Source organism: Lithobates pipiens, unplaced genomic scaffold, assembly GCF_037356315.1.
Source record: "Lithobates pipiens isolate NorthernLeopardFrog02 unplaced genomic scaffold, aLitPip1_a1.2 Scaffold_27, whole genome shotgun sequence".
In the NCBI taxonomy this organism is placed as follows: domain Eukaryota; kingdom Metazoa; phylum Chordata; class Amphibia; order Anura; family Ranidae; genus Lithobates; species Lithobates pipiens.
The window spans coordinates 77,443,192-77,461,814 of record NW_027507788.1 but is presented as its reverse complement, the minus strand read 5'-3'; the positions used below and the strand labels follow the sequence as shown (position 1 = coordinate 77,461,814).

The window sequence follows — 18,623 nt, the reverse complement described above, 5'->3', positions numbered from 1 at the left end:
CCTCCCAATGTTGAAGGCATGTGGCCTGGTACGGTTCAGGAGGGAGGGGGGCCGCTCTTGTCCCCCCCCCTCTTTTCCTGCAGCCTGCCAGTTTGCATGCTCGGATAAGGGGTCTGGTATGGATTTTTAGGGGGACCCCCACGTCAATTTTTTTTTTTAATTTGATGTGGGGTTCCCCTTAATATCCATACCAGACCTGAAGGGCCTGGTAATTGAATTTAGGGGAACCCCCATGCTTTTTTTTTTTTTTTTTTTTTATCAATGAATGAATGAATTGTCGGCTAATACAGAGAACACTCATTGAGTGTTCTCTGTATTACGGGGAGCCGACAATATAGCCGCAAGTGATTTTAAAAGACTTTTTTCCTGCACAAATGACACTTTGTGCAGGGACAGTTCTAAGTACCAGAAACATGCGCCCCTTCACAGGCATACTATAGACACCCCCCAGGCACCACATTTAAAGGAATATTACACTTTTATTGTTTCACTTTAATCATTATTAAAATCACTGCTCCTGAAAAAACAGCAGTTTTTAAAACTTTTTTTTGCATTGATCCATGTCCCCTGGGGCAGGACCCAGGTCCCCAAACACTTTTTAGGACAGTAACTTGCATATTAGCCTTTAAAATTAGCACTTTAGATTGTGAACGTTCGAGTCCCATAGACTTTAATATGGTTCTAAAGTTCACACGAAGTTTAGGTCTGTTCGTAGGTTCTGGTGCGAACCGAACAGGGGGGTGTTCGGCTCATCCCTACCGAGGACAGCCGATGGGTGTAGCCAGTTTTTTTTTTGTTCTATCTAGCCCCACTCCTGCAGAGGCGATATAACCCAATGGTCAAGTTTAAGGAGGCACTGTGTCCGTCGATGAGTGGAAGAGAAAATGTACCAAGACATTCTTGATAAAATATAGGATTTTTGTCCTCACCGTAAAATACATTTCTCTGTAGTTCACCAACTAACACAGCTCCTTTATTCTTGACCATTGGGTTGTTATGCCACCTTCAGGAGAGGACTAGGCAGAACATGTTATACATGTACAAAAAAAACAGAACTCTCTAGTTCCGCCCAAGGGGCAGTCCCTTCAGAAACAACCCTCCAGCCTGCTTCCTGCAGCCTCAGTACGTCAACAAGCAGTAAGAGGGGAGGGTTCTGCGTCAGTCAGTGAACTACAGAAAAAAGGATTTTACGGTGAGTACAAAAATCCTATTTTCTTTTACGTTCATTGACACAGCTCCTTTATTCTTGACCATTGGGACGTCCCCAAGCAGTATCATAACAAGACCCCTTTTCTGAGAAAGAGTCAACAAGGGAATTCCTCTGATGTTCTCAAACGGCGGTTTCTGAAGCGCCGATAACACCATGTTCAGATCCCACGGGGTAAAGGTGGACGCACCGGAGGAACTACAAGTCAGACCCTGTGAACAACAGTGCTCACTAGAAAGTGAGATGCCAGGGGTCACTGAAAAAAGACAGTCAAGGCTGATATCTGTCCCCTTATGGTGCTTGAAACCAACTTCTGGTCTACTCCTCGCTGTAGAAACAGCAGGATCCTGGAAACTGAATAGGTGCACGGATGCCATCCTTTCTCCTCACACAGAGATGTATGCCTTCCAGGAACGACGGTGTATCTTCCGAGAAGATGATTTCCGTGCTCTCAACATAATTGAGATCACCGAGTTCGATAGGCCTAGGTACTTTAGCATCTGGCTCTCAACAGCCATGCCGTTAAAACCAGCTATGGTAAAACAAGATGGAGAATCGGACCTCGACACAGAAGGTCCTCTCGCAATGGCAGTCGCCAGTAGGCCTTCGTAACCAGGCGTACTAGGTTGGTGCATCAAGGATGCCAAGGCCAATCTGGGGTATTAGTATTACTGGAACCCCCTCGGCCTCCACTCTGCGGAGCAGATGTGGTAGTAGCTTTATCGGAGGAAAGTCGTAGATCAGTCGGTACTGATCCCATGGAACCAGGAGCGCGATTGTCGCGTCTGTCCAAGGATCTCTTATGCTGGATACGAATCTCAGCCCATTCCGATTGAGATGGGAGGCCAGGAGATCCACATCTGGTGTGCCCCACCACAGGCACAGTAGCCTGAACATCTCTGGATGCAATGCCCATTCTCCTGGGTCAAGCATCTGGCAACTTAGCTAGTCCGCCTGCCAGTTTTCAACTCCTGGGATATAAATGGCTGACAAGGCCGGTACCTGTCTCTCTGTCCACTAAAGGATGTGAGCGACCTCCTGTGCTGCAGCGAGCTACTTGTTCCTCCTTGATGGTAGACATATGCCACCGCCGTGGAGTTGTCTGACCCGATCCTGATTGGATGCCCTCGTAGTCTCATCGACTATTTGGAGAGGCAACGCCTCGGAGTTTGAGCACATTGATCAGCAACTTGGGTTCTGCACCTGACCAGAGACCCTGGGTCGACTGTACATCCAGTACTCTGCCGGTCAGGCTGGCGTCTGTTGTGATCACAGTCCAATGCAGAGGTAGGAACGACTTCCAGGACCGAAGTGCCGGGGACCTCATCCACCCTGACTGACTGGCTCACCTGAATCTGCCGATCCAGGGCTAAGGGTGATGTGTCCCATTTCGTTAATATCTTATTCTGCAAGACTCTGGTGTGAAACTGGGTGTACGGTAACCGCCTCGAGGGAGGCCACCCTGAGGCCCAGAACTCGCATGCAGAAACGCAGCGACGGGCACCTGTGGTTCAGTAATAGTTTTACCACGGCTCTGAGAGTCTGCAGTTTTGTCTGAAGGGAGAACACTCTCGCTTCCATGGAGTCCAGCGGTAAGCCCAGGCACTCCAAGCACTGAATCAGTATGAACACCAACCTTTTTAGGTTCAACAGCCACCCAAATTCCTGCAGGGTTTGCATGGTGATCGCCACATCCTCCTTTAATTCTGAGGCGAAAGCTGCTCTCAGAAGGAGAAACCAAGCCAAAAAAGGGGGAGCCACAAACTGGGAGTGGGCTTCCCTGACTGCAATTCACAGAACCCCCTGATGCCTCAGGCATATGGGTATGTGCAATTATGCATCCTGGAGTCCATAGACGCCAGGGATTTCCCTTGATGGAGTGCAGCGACTACTGAGCGAACGGATTCCATTCTGAACTTTACAAAGCAATTGAGGCTATTGGGTCCAAGATTGGACGTACCCCTTCCTTTTTGGGGACTACAAACAGATTGGAGTAGAACCCCTGAAACCTTTCCGACTCCGGAACAGGCAATACCACCCTGCGGCTTAGCAGGTCCCATACTGCCCCCAATAGGGCCTCCCAGCGAGCCAGGAGTAAGGGTATGCTGGAGGGTGAAGAGACTGTTTGGTGGCCAAGAGAGGAACTCTATCTTATAGCCAGAGGAAATCAGTTCGCAGACCCACTGGTCAGATAGCCGAGAGGCCCACCAGGCTGTAACTCCCAAAAGCGACCCCCCACCTGTATGACAGGCGGGGACAAACCTTCATACAGTAGTACTTTTGCTCACAGGCTTGTTAGGCTTGCGGTTCCAGGGATGCTTTTTTCCCCTCAGAGGTCGCCCTGTTGGACTGGGAGTGTTTAGCCAAAGTCCCGGACTGATGAAAAAAACTCTTGTTGAGTGGAAAATTAGGGCCCTTGCCTGTGGCGTGGCTCCTTAGCCTTCCTGGCCTGTGGGAGCAAGGTACTCTTTCCCACCTGTGACATTCTTAATAATGTCATCTAACGAGGCTCCAAAGAGCCACTCACCAAGGAAGGGTAGATCCGTCAAGGCCTTTTTAGATGCCTGGTCCACCGACCAGCATTTCAGCCAAATCAGGCACCTCAGAACCACTGCTGACACTGAAACCCTGGATAGCAGAGGAAGCATATTCAGAGCCGCGTCCCGGGCGTATTTAAGACCGTACACTAACTGGTCTGCTAGTTCCATGTGCAAAAGTTTGCCCATTAAGTAAGTGTCTGCTACACAAGTGCTGTGGTCAGTACAGGTCAATACGACCCCCCAACCATAAATAAGGAACAGGCCACTGGTGTGGGCCACACAGGTGTATAGTGCCACCATCCTAGCTGCTGCAGGCTGAGGGTCCCTACCACAGGACTCACCACCCTGATGGAGTTCTGCACTGTTCAGCTAGCCATGCCTGTGTCCAGTGTCGGCTCCCAGGTGTCTGTGAGAAGAAACAGCGCTGTTCTGAGCCTCAGGGACCAGCGCTGGACAAAAAAAACGAGCTGGGCTACAACAAAATGGCCACCGAGTGTCCAGTATAGACATAATCACAGGGAAAATGGCCACCGGACTACAGTAAAATGGTTCCTGACCATGCTTCTCCCTGAGTCACACCAGACATGGCCGCCAAATAACTGTACACAGAGAGGGACAGTGAAAAAAGAAAGAGAAAATGGCGGCAGGACAGCGCTATGGTGATCAGCATGTGCAGACACCCAGCTGGGAGACAACAGACAACCAGGGGCACAGCCACCCAGCGCAGCCCCCCACTTAAGATGATAGCCCCCCGGGGGACACCTATCTATATGGCACACACCGCTCAGCAGCATCCCCCACGGGGGGGGGGGGATAAGGACAGGGAGAGAAGAGAGGGAGGAGAGGGACCCCCAAAGCGACTTCCCAGGGAATGCCCTGTTGCTCAGCCCCACCGAGGCAGGGAGAGCTCTACTTACCATTCCGGACGAGCTGGGAACATTCCATCACAGACCCACTCTCCGATCAGTACGGGGTGGCTGCTGGCCATGGCTCACTGCGACGCAGACATCAGTAGCCCAGTCATATGTGTGCCCCAGAGCATTGTGCTCACCGGCCGCCCCTGGGGCCTGAGGGGCATATCATGGCCAACCCAGCGCGTAGCTATGGTCTGCACACACTCGCTGGCCAGGCTGGGGAAACTACAAGAATAAGGGTATCCAGCCTGTCACCCAGGCGGCTGTTGATAGCAGATCACAGGATCTTACTCTTGCGCAAAAGACAAACGTCTGAAAAAAAAATCCCCAGACTGATGGGCCCGCAGGATTCCTAGGTCCATCTCCTTCACTAGGCAGAAAAAAACTGAAGCTGCAGGAAGCAGGCTGGGGGGTTGTCACTGAAGGGACCGCCCCTTGGGCGGAACAAGAAAAATTGGATTTTTAAAACAGCTTACCTGTAAAATCATTTTCTTTGATGTACATCAGGGGACAATGAGCCATAGTAATAACTATGTGGGTTATATCGGCATATCAGGTGCTGGACACTGGTATGTCCCTTAAGGCGTGAACTTCCCCCATATAACCCCTGCCATTACTGGGAGTTCTCAGTTTTGTAGCCAAGCAATCAAAGTGTATAAGAAGAAGGGAGGGACCTCTGTATCCCCTGATGTACATTAAAAAAAAGGATTTTACAGGTAAGTAGTTTTAAAAATCCTGTTTTCTTTTCTTACATCAGGGGACAAAGAGCCATAGTAATAACTATGTGGGATGTCCCATAGCAATGGCAACTGAAGGGGGGGGGGAGACAGAATCTAGGAAACAGGGGGCCAGAGGACTCAAACTGCAGCCTGCAGTGTATGCTGTGCCCAAAGGCAATCTCCTCATGACCTTTAAGATCGATTTGAAAAAAATCGGATAAATGTCTGAACCAAAGACCAATGTTGTGGTCTTACAGATCTAAGCCATAGAGGCCTGATGATGCACCACCCAAGAGGCACTACTCGCCCTGAATGAATGTGCTCTTAATATGAGAAGGAAGAATTTTCTTCTTTAAGCTGAAGCTTGATCAATCACTTGACAAATCCATTTGGAAAATAGTGGCTCTTGACGTTGCCTGTCCATATCTTGGACCCTCTGGCAGTACAAACAAAACCCGAGTTTTACGAAACTGATCGCTCTTACTACATCAAGAGACTGTAGTGCTTTCTCTTCCCCAGATTAAGGCTTCTAGCAGAAGAAATGGCAAGCAAAAAGATTATCTTTCTTGTCAAAGAACCAAGAGAATTTTTCGTAAGGTTTAAACGGCTGATTTAACAAAGCCGACAAGACCCACTTTAAATCCTAAGGATTTAGAGGTGCCCTGATAGGGGGAATAAACCGTGTTACCCCCTGAATAAACTACGCACCAAGAGGCCATAGGAAAAGACGTGGACACGGCCTGGATCTGGCTTTTGATAAAAGTCAAGGCCAGCTTCATTTCAGATCCCATAGGCATGAATCCTGCCTATTGACATACTTCCTGGGGTGCCAACCCCTGGATCGATACCAAGAAACCTATGCCTTCCAGATTCTATAGTAAGTGATTCTGGAAGCCGGCTTCCTGGCATTAGTCAAAGTAGACACCACTGAAGGAGATCACCGTCAATCTTATAGAGTGGGATTCAACAGTCAAACGTGTTAAACTCCTTGTCCATAAAGTAGGATGCCATACCAGACCCTGCCGATTCAGATCTCTGAGATCTAGAGTGGGTCTTACCCCTCTGCTTGGCTCTGGGACCTTAAAGGGTTTGAGCCAAAAAACCCTGTTCCACTAAGGGAATCTCTGATATCATCGACTGGGATAACAGCTGATCCAGAGACCAGAAAGACACACTTCTCTTTTTTTCTCTGGAACCTTAGGAGCATTCTTTGAGGAGACGGACACTCTTGCATAAAGACTGCCGCATCAGCAGCCCCAAGGACCCCACGGGCAGCACCCAAACCTGGTGCTGTCTCTGTCGAGACCACCTAAAGGCAGATACCCCAGGCATTAGGAGAGGCTGCTTGATTAAAGGAGAACTGTTCGAACCTCCTTTATTGGTAAAGAGAGCTTTACCCCTTTTGGATGTACTTATCCACTCTAAATAGTCGTACCCCAGGAAGGGACACCGACTGGCTCAGGGTTTTCACCTGGTGCTTCGGCTGATCAATATCTCAGCCATGGACCTCTGCAAAAATGCACTAGTCCAAGTATAAGTCACAGGGCTTAAACGATCGAGTCCTTCATAGCATCTGGGAGACACAGTGTGTCAAATAAACCAGCCCCTTCCCAGGGCTGCTGATCAGGCAGAACTTTCAGGTATCTCACACCTGTTCCTTAACCCCTTGAAGTCCATATTCCAAAGCATTGGTGTGACTCAAAATGTGCTCCACCACAATAGTGGAGCAGACGTTAAAGCGTTAATGGACTGAGCTACTCCTATTGCAGCCAGAACTGCAAAAGACATCTAGTCTTTAAAAGGAAAATCCAATCTTAACTTGCTGGATCCTTTAACATCAGCACATTATCCACTGGACATGAGACTCTGCTCACTGAGGTGATTGCAGCATTAATAGCTGGAACCTCCCATTTCTTTCATAGAAATGTTCCCATTCAGAATATATAAGTTATGCATGAATAGGAAAAACATCCCCAGGTGGGGGAGGTTCAAATGAACCCTATTAGAGGTAGACACCTCAAGAGCCCGTGGCAGGCAACAAAAGGGTTAAGGGAGTAGACAAACATCTGACTTGCGGCTACTCCCTCCCTGTTAGGATCCTCTGAAGAGGAAAAATAAGTATCTTCCAATATTTGGGAAGATCTACCTGATCCCCAGCCTCCTGCACCTCAACAAAAGGGCCCAGAGGACTAGATGGGAATCTGCTATGTTTAGTCCTACTATGGAGAGACATCATAGCAATAATCTTTTAAATTGTAGAAGTAAAACCTGTTTGTATGAAATACACAGGGACAGAAGTGTTCTAGCCTTGACAGCTTCATCTGACTGGCCGTATCTTTCTTTTTACATTCTCTTGGAAGAGTTTTTAGTTTGTTGTATACCATTAAAACCTTAGAGGGGTTCCTGGTCCATTTGTCACTCATAGCTTACAGTACAAAGCAGAGGCAGTACCAGCAAAATAATGTTTCACTTGCTAGGCTATAGTACAGTACAATAACTGCTATTAGTCCTAGCTATACAGTACAATGTTGCCAAAAGGAAAATGCCTGTGTCACCAAACCTTACCAGCAACCACTCTGCTCTGTCCCTTCACCGCCAGGCAGTAGCTTCTCTTGCAGTGCTCTAACTACTTCCTACACGTGTGGTCATCATCTGATGCCATTTTGCCACACCCCTCCCGCTTGAGCACCGGCATCATGGCTGGCGGCGGGTAAATCCTCCACTCAGCGATCGGCCGCGACTTGGCCAAAAAACTTTTTCCCCTTTTTTTAAAGAAAAAGAGGCAGCTGGCTGGCATTTAATAGATCAAAATCGCCAATCTGGGGACCCAGGAAGTGATCAGACCCCTCTTCATACCTGAGGGTCTGAGCTGGCTTGAAGGGAGAGGAGAGTGGAGCTTCTGCTGTTTCCAGCTTCAGAATGGTGAGTGCTCAATACAGCCTCCAGTGGTGACACAGACATGACAACACAATACATGGAAGGAGAGATTATCTCCCCTACCTTTCCTCGCAGCAGAGATAAAAAAAAAAAATCTTCGCCCTTCATGGTAGGCTCCGAGACCTTGAAAGGAAACCTCCAGGAACAGGGGTACACTCAGGTAATCCCGCAATCCTGGACCTGCGAGAAGACCCTGCAAGTAAACTTTTATTGGCCTTACTACCAAAAAGTACTAGGGCCCAGCTTAAAAGCATTCGCAAGCAAAACCTTGTGTCTTCTGATGACGTGGCCTGGGTACCGTTCATTTAGTCCATTACGGAGACATCAGAACAGATCCGGTCAGGATGGCTGGCTCTCAAAGGATTACTGCCCATGGAGCTCAGTACAACACATCCTTACACGTGCCCAACACCTTAGACACTGGCGAAAAAACTGAGGACTCACAGTAATGAGGGGTTATATGGGGGAAGTTCACGCCTTAAGGGGTGTGCCAGTGTCCAGCACCTGATATGCCAATATAACCCACATAGATATTACTATGGCTCTGTGTCCCCTGATGTAAGAAAAGAAAGTTCTGTTTTTTGTACATGTTAACATGTTCTGTCTAGTCCTCGCCTGAAGGTGGCGTAACAACCCAATGGTCAAGAATAAAAGGAGATGTGTCAGTTAGTGAACGTAAGAGAAACATTCCCATGCAGGTCCACAGGCCCACCACGGGGGGGGGGGGTTATGAGAGAGGCAGAGCCCATGACACCAGCAAGCAGAGAAAAAGGGGGGGTATTACAAAGGGGGTACAACACTGATGTTTCCCTAACCCTTTGGTCCCTTAAGGGGGGAGAAAATGCATTGGCAGGTCTTTTATTTTGAGAGGAATCCCCCTGTGCAAGCTGCTGCGGCCACACACACACAGACACTGAGCTTACAGATTAGACAACAGATTAAGGTATGTGCATATACTCCCTCTAGTGGAGATTTAAAGGCATGATAACATTTTTTCCCCTTAAAGAAATCATAGGTGGACTTTTTAGTTCCTAAGTTTCTTCTCTTACCTTATCCCCGCCGCAAGATTTGCCAATTTAACAGTCAATCCAACCTTCACCCATCATGGCGGGCTGCGTTTAGCAAACCTTCAAGGACTGGATCCCTTTTTTTCGGGGTTCCACTGCCCTGGACCTGTAAAAGCACCCGCCAGAAAAAGCTTTTAGATAATGTAGCATGAATTTGAGGTCCAGTCCTCAAAGTGGCATTACAGGCAAAACCTTGTGCTTCGCATACAAGGCCTGGGTACCATCCACTTTGGCCTCAGTGGCACTTTGGATGGATCCGGTCTATGGCGGCTATTTAAATCCAGCAAGGATACCTTCTGGAGCTCTTCAGAGCACATCTTCACTCGTGGCCAACACCTTAGACACTTGCGAAAAAACTGAGGTACTCCTGGTAGGAGAAGTTATATAGGGGAGTGAAATTCCTGTATTGGGTATACCAGTGTCCATCACCTGAAGGTGCCTATATACCCATTAGGTTAATACTATGGCTCTGTGTCCCATGATGTATGATAAAGAAAAGGTGTGACCCGATTCTTGAGAACATAAGCCTGCATGATGATCAGTATGACCCACCTAAAAATGGTGGAAGAAGAAGCAGGTACACTGTTGCTGGGACCATTTAAGATGATAAAAGGGGAATAAATCTTTCTAATAGCCTGAACCACATCCAGACAGACATTTTATTTTAGTGAACTGGAGACAGACACGAAACAAACAACATCCTGATCGAGGTAAAAAGGCAGAAATTACTTTAGTCAAGAAGGAAGTCCTGAGCCTCATTACCACCTTATCCTCCAGGTAAAACCAGAAATGGTTCCCTGCAGGGTACAGCAGCCAGTTCAGGCACTAGCTTTGCAGAAGTGATCAATACAAGAAACACCACCTTGTGGGAAAGAGTAGAGAGAGAGTCTCTAATGGGTTAAAACTGGGATTCTAAAGTGCAGAGAACCCTATTGTGATCCTATGGAGGCACAGGGAATACTACATACGAGAACCCCATGTAAAATGTTCTCCTCATCTCCGGGAGGCTGCGGGGGAGGATCCCATTTGGCTGCATGTAAAAGCGATCCAGCAGCTATTTAGCCACTAGGATTGCTTTTACAATAAAGAGCATCGCCTGCAGAAAAGATATTGGGACCATGACTGCAGCCATGGCCATGGTATAACCACTGAAACCCAAGGATGTACACCCAGTAACCTATGTAACCAAGGTAGCTACCGGTGCTCAGCCTGACTGGCCTACTCACTTAAGTATTTTCTGAAACAGGGCAAGCCCTGAGGCAAGTTTTCCAATGTCTAGTGCAGCAGGATCCAGGCAAAGATTGAGAAAAAAGTGCTACAACAGCAATGCTATAAAATAGATTTCCATTCTCCTAGGATACTAGCAAAAAACACGAGGCATGCTAGAATTAGGAGGGGTTTTGCCAGTGTCCAGTCCTCCTGTAGCCAGTAGTGTGACCTAAAGGTTAAAGACTCCAATGTGTCCCTCAATGAGTGAGAAAGAAGCTTTATTTTATATTTGAATGGCAATCACACCTGTAGCTCTCTCCTGAGAAAACATTGGACTTGCAGGAGGTGGAAACTCTATTTTACTCTATGAGGGGATCTCAAAAAAGGAGGGAATTTCAATATGCTCAAAAAAACATCCTGAACTAGATCTCGGCTTGCTGGAGGGAAACAATGCATTATTAATGCGGCAAAAGGTTAGTACAGTCCCATTACTTACAGGTTTTCTCCAGGGTTGACATACACTTGGCAAGGGAGGGAGCGTGTCAACTTGGCATTGGTGTCTACAGAAGCTGGTTTAGGTTTCTAAAAAGGAACAGATATATAAAATGTAAAAGGAGGAGTTTTAGAAAAGAGGAATTTTGACTTACCGGTAAAATCCATATCATGGATTACAGTAAAAGGCTGAATATTCATAGACTACAGGCTGGTACATCCAGGTGATTGGACACTTTCAAAGCTTTGCAGGATATGCCCCTAGGGTGTCCCCTATACCCCTACCCCATTCCACAAATCCTAAGTCTTTTAGCAAGTAATGCATAGTAACACAGGAACAGAAAGGAGGAGGGCCTGTGCTCTGTACTGTACGATATGGAATTTACATGAAAGTCAAAATTATTCTCTTAACCGTACAAGACAGTCTGGATATTCATAGACCCTGGGACGTCCCCAAGCAATGAATGACAAAAGTGGGCCACAACAGGGTAAACAGAACTGTGCCAAGAAGCCAAATCAATGACAAGTGCCTATATTCAGAGTGCTGCTGCAAGAACCTTGCAGGTGTAAACTACATCCACAGAAGCTTGTGCATCCACTTGGTAGAAATTTGAGTTATTATGAAATGAAGACCAGAACACGATTGCAGTGTGGTAGGACAGCACGATCTGAAGGCACATTATTCTTCAGAGGGCAATGCCAGTATGAAAGATTCAAAATTGACCTCCAGTCTTGTTTTCAGTTTTGCACAGTTGTACAGGCTACTCTCCTGTACTAAAAATAGGATTTTTGTACTCACCGTAAAATCCTTTTCTCTGAAGTTCATTGACGGACACAGCAGCTCTTCTTGACCTTAGGGTTATATCGCCCCTTTAGAAGAGGACTAGGCAGAAAGTGTTAAAAACAGGAACACTTGCACAATGGCTATAACTCCTCCCCACTGCATCCAGCAGCTCAGTTCGTCAAAAGCAGTACAAACAGAAATAGGAGGGGTGGGTGCTGTGTCCGTCAATGAACTTCAGAGAAAAGGATTTTACGGTGAGTACAAAAATACAATTTTCTCTATTGTTCATTGACGGACACAGCAGCTCTTCTTGACCTTAGGGACATCCCCAGCAGTGTCAAAGAAACAAGGGGTGGGAACAGCAAACATTAACTCCACCCATACCAACCAGAGCTCCTCAATGGAGAAGTTGCAACCTTAAACAGCCACCTGCAAAACCTTGCGGCCGAAGCAAGCATCCCAGGATGCGCTCACATCAAGCTTGTAAAATTTAGGGAAAGTGTGAACGGACGATCAGGTCGCCACCAGGACATAAGGATGGAAGAACAATGTCTTCGTTTAGATGAAAGACCGAAAAAACAACCTTTGGATGAAACGAAGGCTACGGGCGCTGCACCGCCTTATCCTTGTGGAGGACCAAGTAGGGAGACTTGCATGACAAGGCCGCCAACTCAGAAACTCTTCTAGTAGATGTAATGGCCACAAGAAAGACCAACTTCTGAGAGCGTGTCAATAAGGGAATCTCCCGAATGTTTTCAAACGTCGGTTTCTGAAGCACCGAGAGCACCAGATTCAAATCCCACGGAGCTAGCTGTGGTTGATTCAGAGGGGCCACATGACGAACCCCCTGAACAAACGTACTCACCAATGAATGAGCTGCCAAGGGTCGCTGAAAAAAAAAGACAGCCAAAGTGGATATCTGGCCCTTAATGGTGCTTGACCGCTAGCCGATCAGCCGCCGCAGTTGTACTGCGACAGCATTGCTCAGCTGCACGAATCTGCGTTATGCTTCGTCGGTAGCATAAACAACCACTATGGGGCGCTTGCATGCCGCCAGAGGTGCACGCCCTCTGTGTCAATGCGAGTGCCCGGCAGTCTCTCGGGGTACACGGAGAACCGGGAGCTGTGTGTATAAACACACAGTTTCCGGTTCTCTGAGCAGTGAACTGACAGATCGTCTGTTCAGAGTATGAACAGTGATCTGTTATTTTCCCCGCACAATCCCATATCCCTTCAGTAAGAACACTCCCTAGGATACATATTAACCCCTTCCCTGCCCCCTAGTGTTAACCCCTTCACTGCCAGTTTCAATCAATGCAATTTTAATCGCTGTATTAATGCCAATGATCCCAAAAATGTGTGAAAATTGGCCGACGTGTCCGCCATAATGTCGCAGTCATGATAAAAATCGTTGATCACCGCCATTACTAGTAAAAAAAAAAAAAAAATTATAGAAAATGCCATAAAACTATCCCCTATTTTGTAGACGCTATAACTTTTGCACAAACCAATCAATATATACGCTTATTAAGATTTTTTTTTTTATACAAAAGATCTGTAGAAGAATACGTATCGGCCTAAACTGAGGGAAAAAAAGTGTTTTTTTATATATGTTTTGGGGATCTTTATTATAGCAAAAAGTTAAAATGTGTTTTTTTTTTTTCAAAATTGTCGCTTTTATTGTTTATAGCGCAAAAAATAAAAACCACAGAGGTGATTAAATACCACCAAAAGAAAGCTCTATTTGTGGGGAAAAAAATGTAAATTTTATTTGGGAGCCACGTCGCACGACTACGCAATTGTCAGTTAAAGCTGAATCGCAAAAAGTGGTCTGGTCTTTGGCCAGCCAAATGGTCCGGGGCTTAAGCGGTTAATGCATGCTTCTGATCCACTCCTCACTGAAAAAACAGCAGGATTCTGGAAAGTGAATATATGCGCGGATGCCACTCCATCTCCTCACACATGGGGAAGTAGGCCTTCCATGTACGATGATACATTTTGCAAGAAGATGACTTCCGTCCCCTCAACATAGTGGATATCACCGAATCTGAAAGACCTCAGTCCCTTAGTACCTGGCTTTCAACAAGCCACGCCGTTCAAGCCAGTAATGGTAAAGCAGTATAAAATAATGGAACTTGCGACAGAAGGTCCTCTCGCTTCGGCAGTCGCCAAGGAATATCCACCACCATTCGTACTATGTCGGCTTACCACGGACGCCGAGGCCAATCCAGGGCAATCAGAATCACCGGAATCCCCTCGGCCTCCACTCTGTGAACAAGACGTGGTAGAAGTTTAAGTGGGGGGAAGGCATAAATCAACTGATGATGCCCCCATGGAGCCACCAACGTGTCTGCCGCGTCCATCCAGGGATCCCTTGACCTGGCCACAAACCTCTATACCTTCCAATTGAATCGAGAAGCCAGGAGATCCCCACCTTAGGCAAAGGAGCAAAAATACATCCGGATGTAGGTATCATTCCCCTTGGTCCAGCATCTGATGACTTAAGTAGTCCACTTGCCAGTTTTCTACGCCCGGAATGTACACCGCCGATTGAGTCGGCACGTGCCGCTCTGCCCACTGCAGAATGTGAGCGACTGCCAGTACTGCAGCCGAGCTCCTTGTTCCTCCTTGATGGTTGACATACGCTACCGCCATGGCATCGTCTGACTGGATCCTGACCGGACGCCCCTGCAGCCTCTGTCCCTCGCTGCCTCAGCAAAGCCAAAATTGAGGCTAGCGCCTTGGTGAAGACCTTCGTTGCCGATGCCAGGCCAAAAGGGAGAGCTACAAATTGGTAGTGCTCTTCCCCGACTGCAAATCGCAGAAACCGCTGATGCTTGATACATATGGGGGCATGCAAGTATGCATTCTTGATGTCCAAGGATGCCAGAAAATCCCCAATGGAGTGCAGCGACCACTGAGCGAACTGATTCCATCCTGAACGCTTGTACTTTCACAAAGTTGTTGAGGGCCTTGGGGTCCAGGACCGGATGGACCCCTTTCTTCTTTGGGACTACAAACAGATTGGAGTAGAACCCCTGAAACCTTTCCGGTGTCGGTACAGGTACTATCACCCCGAGCAGCAGCAGGTCCTGTACTGCCCCAAACAGGGACTCCTGACGAGCCAGATGAAGATGAAGGTTGGAGGGAAAAAATGTGTTTGACGGACAAGAAAGAAACTATCTTGTACCCTGAGGAAACCAGTTCGCAGACCCACTGATCGCAGGAAGGTCCACAGAGTTGCAAACTCCCGAAGGCGACCCCTCACCCCAGAGTCATGCGGTAACAGACTTGTTTGCAGGCTTGCTTGGCTTGCAAATCCAGGGACGATTTTGTCCCTCAGTGGCACCTTTTCGGACTAGGAACGCTTATCTGCCGACCCGGGCGGACGAAAAAGCCGCTTCTGAGAGGAAAAGGAGGGCCCTTGCCTACAGCGTGGCTCCTTATCTTTCCTGGATTGCAGAAGCAACATACCCTTACCCCTAGTAATATTCTTAATGTCATCCACGAGGCCCCAGGAAGGGCAAGTCAGCCAGTGCTTTCTTATACGCCTGGTCCGCAGACCAGCATTTCAGCCAAATCAGGCCACGTAGCCTACTGCTGATACTGAGGCTCTAGAGAGCAAGGGGGTCATATGTAAGGACGCATCACAGATATACTTAAGGCCCTGCACCAGCTGGTATGCCAGCTCCACGCAGACTGGGGAAGCCTGTTGCTTCTCCAATTCACGGTGCAACAATTTAGCTCATTCAGTCAGCGTCTGTGATACCAGGGCCGTGGCTAACACTGGCCGCAATGCTGACCCCACCCCGGTAAACATGGACCGAGCAACCGACTCAGCCCTTCTGTCGGCATGGTCCTTGAAAGCAGGAGTCCCTTCCACTGGAATCATGCTTCCCTTATTTAACCTGGATACCGGGGGGGGGGGGGGGGTCAACAATTGGAGGAGTTATCCATTTCTTCAGGAAACTCTCCTCAAAGGGGTAACGTACCACCATGCGTTTCGGGACTGAAAAGGCCCGCTGCGGTTTTCCCCATTCCTTGTAAGTAAATGTATCAAAATAAGTTAGGTAAGGAAACACCTTAGGCGTGCGGGCCGGCTTGTGGGACCCGAAAGGGACCGACACCTCTGTAGATGCCCCCGCCGTATCTTCCACTTTTAGGGTATCCCGCACCGCTGTAATAAATGCTCCTACAAGAGCATTTTCCTGCGCTGACCCGGAGTCACCCTCACTGTCCGAACGGTCTCAGTCTGCATCCTCTGATACATCAGAACAGGGGCTGCCAGTCACAGCGGGGCCCGAGTCTGAATCAGAGCTTTTCCCAGAAGGCGGTGGGGAGAAGGGGGTGTTTTTTACCCCCCTTGTGCCTGCATGCCACTTCTACCCTGGCAACAAAGGCCTCAAGGACCGCCGACAGAGCGTCCATAGGAGTTGCAATCACAGGGATGTCTAGGGAAGAAGCACCAGCTTCTGACGCCATGCTGACCCACACTCGCCTATCACCACTTAGGGACCTAAGGCAAGTCACACAAAAGTCCACCCTCCTAGCCGCACTGACTAAGGGGCCCCCCGCAGGACTCACCACCCTGACCCAGGTACTGCGCTGTGCTGCTGCTGTTCTCCCCTGTGCCATCCACAAGGTGTCTGTGTGGAAGCACGCTGTTCTAGAAGGTAAGAAGTGCCCAGTGCTAGAGGCAAAGCCACCTGAGGCTACTAGAAAATGGCCGACGGCCGCCTCTGCAAAAAACATCCGAGAGCGCCAAGAAAATGGCCGCCTCAGCAAAAAACATCTGAGCGCGCCAAGAAAATGGCCGAACTATTGGAAAATTGCTGAAGGCAAAAAAACTAGCTGTGGCTACCACAAAATGGCCACGGCCCCAGGAAAATGGCTCACACAGCACAGACACCCACCGTGGCCCGTGGCCCAGATAAAAGGGAAGAGGATGAGTGGACCCCCAACACCCAGTGCAGCCCCCTGCCAGGACCCACACCCTCCCCCCCTGAGGACCCCCGGCAAGGTATGGGCACTGCACCCCTATGTGCCCAGTCAGACAGCGGCCCATAGGAAAGGGAGAGAAGAAAGGGAGAGTGAGAGACCCCCTAGTTGACCACCCAGAGAATGCCCAGCTGCTGCATCCTGCCGAGACAGGTGGAACCATACCTCCTGCAGGAACTGCACAGACAGACCCATCACTTGAGGAGTACATGGTGGCTGCCGGTCATGGCACACCGACACAGACAGCAGTAGCCCGGTCATATGAGCGCCCCGGAGCATATAGCTCACCAGCCGTCCCTGGAATAGATAGGGCATGTTGTGGCTGACCCAAAGTGTAGCTAGGGCCTGCTCACGCTCGATGGTCAGGCTGGGGAGACTACAAGGATCTATATTACCCAGCCTGTCACCCAGCGTGGCTTTTTATTAAAGATTACAGGAACCAATGGTCCCATCGGGAGCCAGGTCCTTCTATACTAGGCCGAAAAAAACAGAGCTGCTGAATGCAGTGTGAGGGGTTACAGCCAGTAGGACCGCCCCATGGGTGGTACTGTGCAAGTGCTGCTGTTTTTAACACTTTCTGCCTAGTCCTCTCCTAAAGGGGCGATATAACCCTAAGGTCAAGAAGAGCTGCTGTGTCCGTCAATGAACGATAGAGAAACTACTCTGATTTCACAACACATTAAGATTCTCACAATGTGAATTAAAAGTTGCAGCAAGACATATACAGGCTGCCTCATTTCCTGGCTGTAGGAGGACTACCATAATCTAGCTCTTCTGATGGAATATCCCTCTGCACATAGGGAGGTTGAGAGATGGAGTGTGCTTCTTCAAGGCCAACAAGAAGGCATTGGAATGCAATTGGGCGACGGGGAGGTCCATAAATAAAGCTACCATGAGGGCCCAGAAACCTCAGACAGAATCTCAGGATGTCTCTTGTCCTCAAGAGCTGAGCATGAGTTTTAAGAATGGATTTTGTTTTCTGGAGGAAATATTTTTGCCTGGGCTGTTTTCAGAATAAAGCTAAGTAGACATTGGAGAACAGACTTTTAAGCCTAGGTTCAGACTAGTGTGATACGGGAACCAGCGTCGGTTCCTGCATCGGTCCTCTCCAGCAGGCAGTTCACATTAGAGGTCGACCGACATGGGTTTTTCTCTGGCCGATGCCGATATTTAAGAAATTGGGGCGACCGATAGCCGATAAACTATGCCGATTTTTGCGGCCAATATTTTAGGCCGTTTTTTCTTTTCTTCTCACAAACTCTCCCACTCCACTCCCCTCTGCTTGCTCCACCACACACGAGGTCAGTACAAATGGCACTGATTGGCATTGGCAGGTGGCACGGCAAGTAGTAGCAGCAGATGGCACTGGTAGGTTTCACACTGAGCTGAGCTGGCAAGCGTCGCTCTGCCAATGGAATGTGGGGAAGGGAGGAACACTTGTGGGTCGACGGGGCACGGTGCGGTCAGAGTTAATCGGCCTAATTTGCATAGTAACTGGCCGATGCAGATTTATTTAAAAAAAGGCCAAATATCAGCCGATATATCGGTCAACCTCTTGTTCACATTGCCTTCTGCTAACCGCTGCGGGTGTCAATATATTGTTAATGACACCCCTAGATCGGTTCACAGATCACAGTGCGAACTGTGAACTCATACAGGAATCGGATCACATAGGCGTGAACACCCATGCAAGCCGATTTGAATGTGGTGGAAAACAATGTGAGGGAATCCAATGCGAGTTCAGCCATACAACTGT

General features: G+C 48.4%; 1 protein-coding gene across 5 annotated transcripts in view; it reads right to left on the bottom strand.

Annotated features, from left to right (window-relative positions):
* Positions 1-18,623, bottom strand: part of MED25 (mediator complex subunit 25) — a 474,735-nt gene that overhangs the window by 272,501 nt on the left and 183,611 nt on the right. For all 5 annotated transcript variants that reach the window (XM_077457089.1, XM_077457091.1, XM_077457094.1 and 2 more), the window contains one exon: positions 11,090-11,175. In XM_077457089.1, the coding sequence (XP_077313215.1) occupies positions 11,090-11,175 (86 nt within the window). The remainder of the gene's footprint in view (positions 1-11,089; positions 11,176-18,623) is intronic.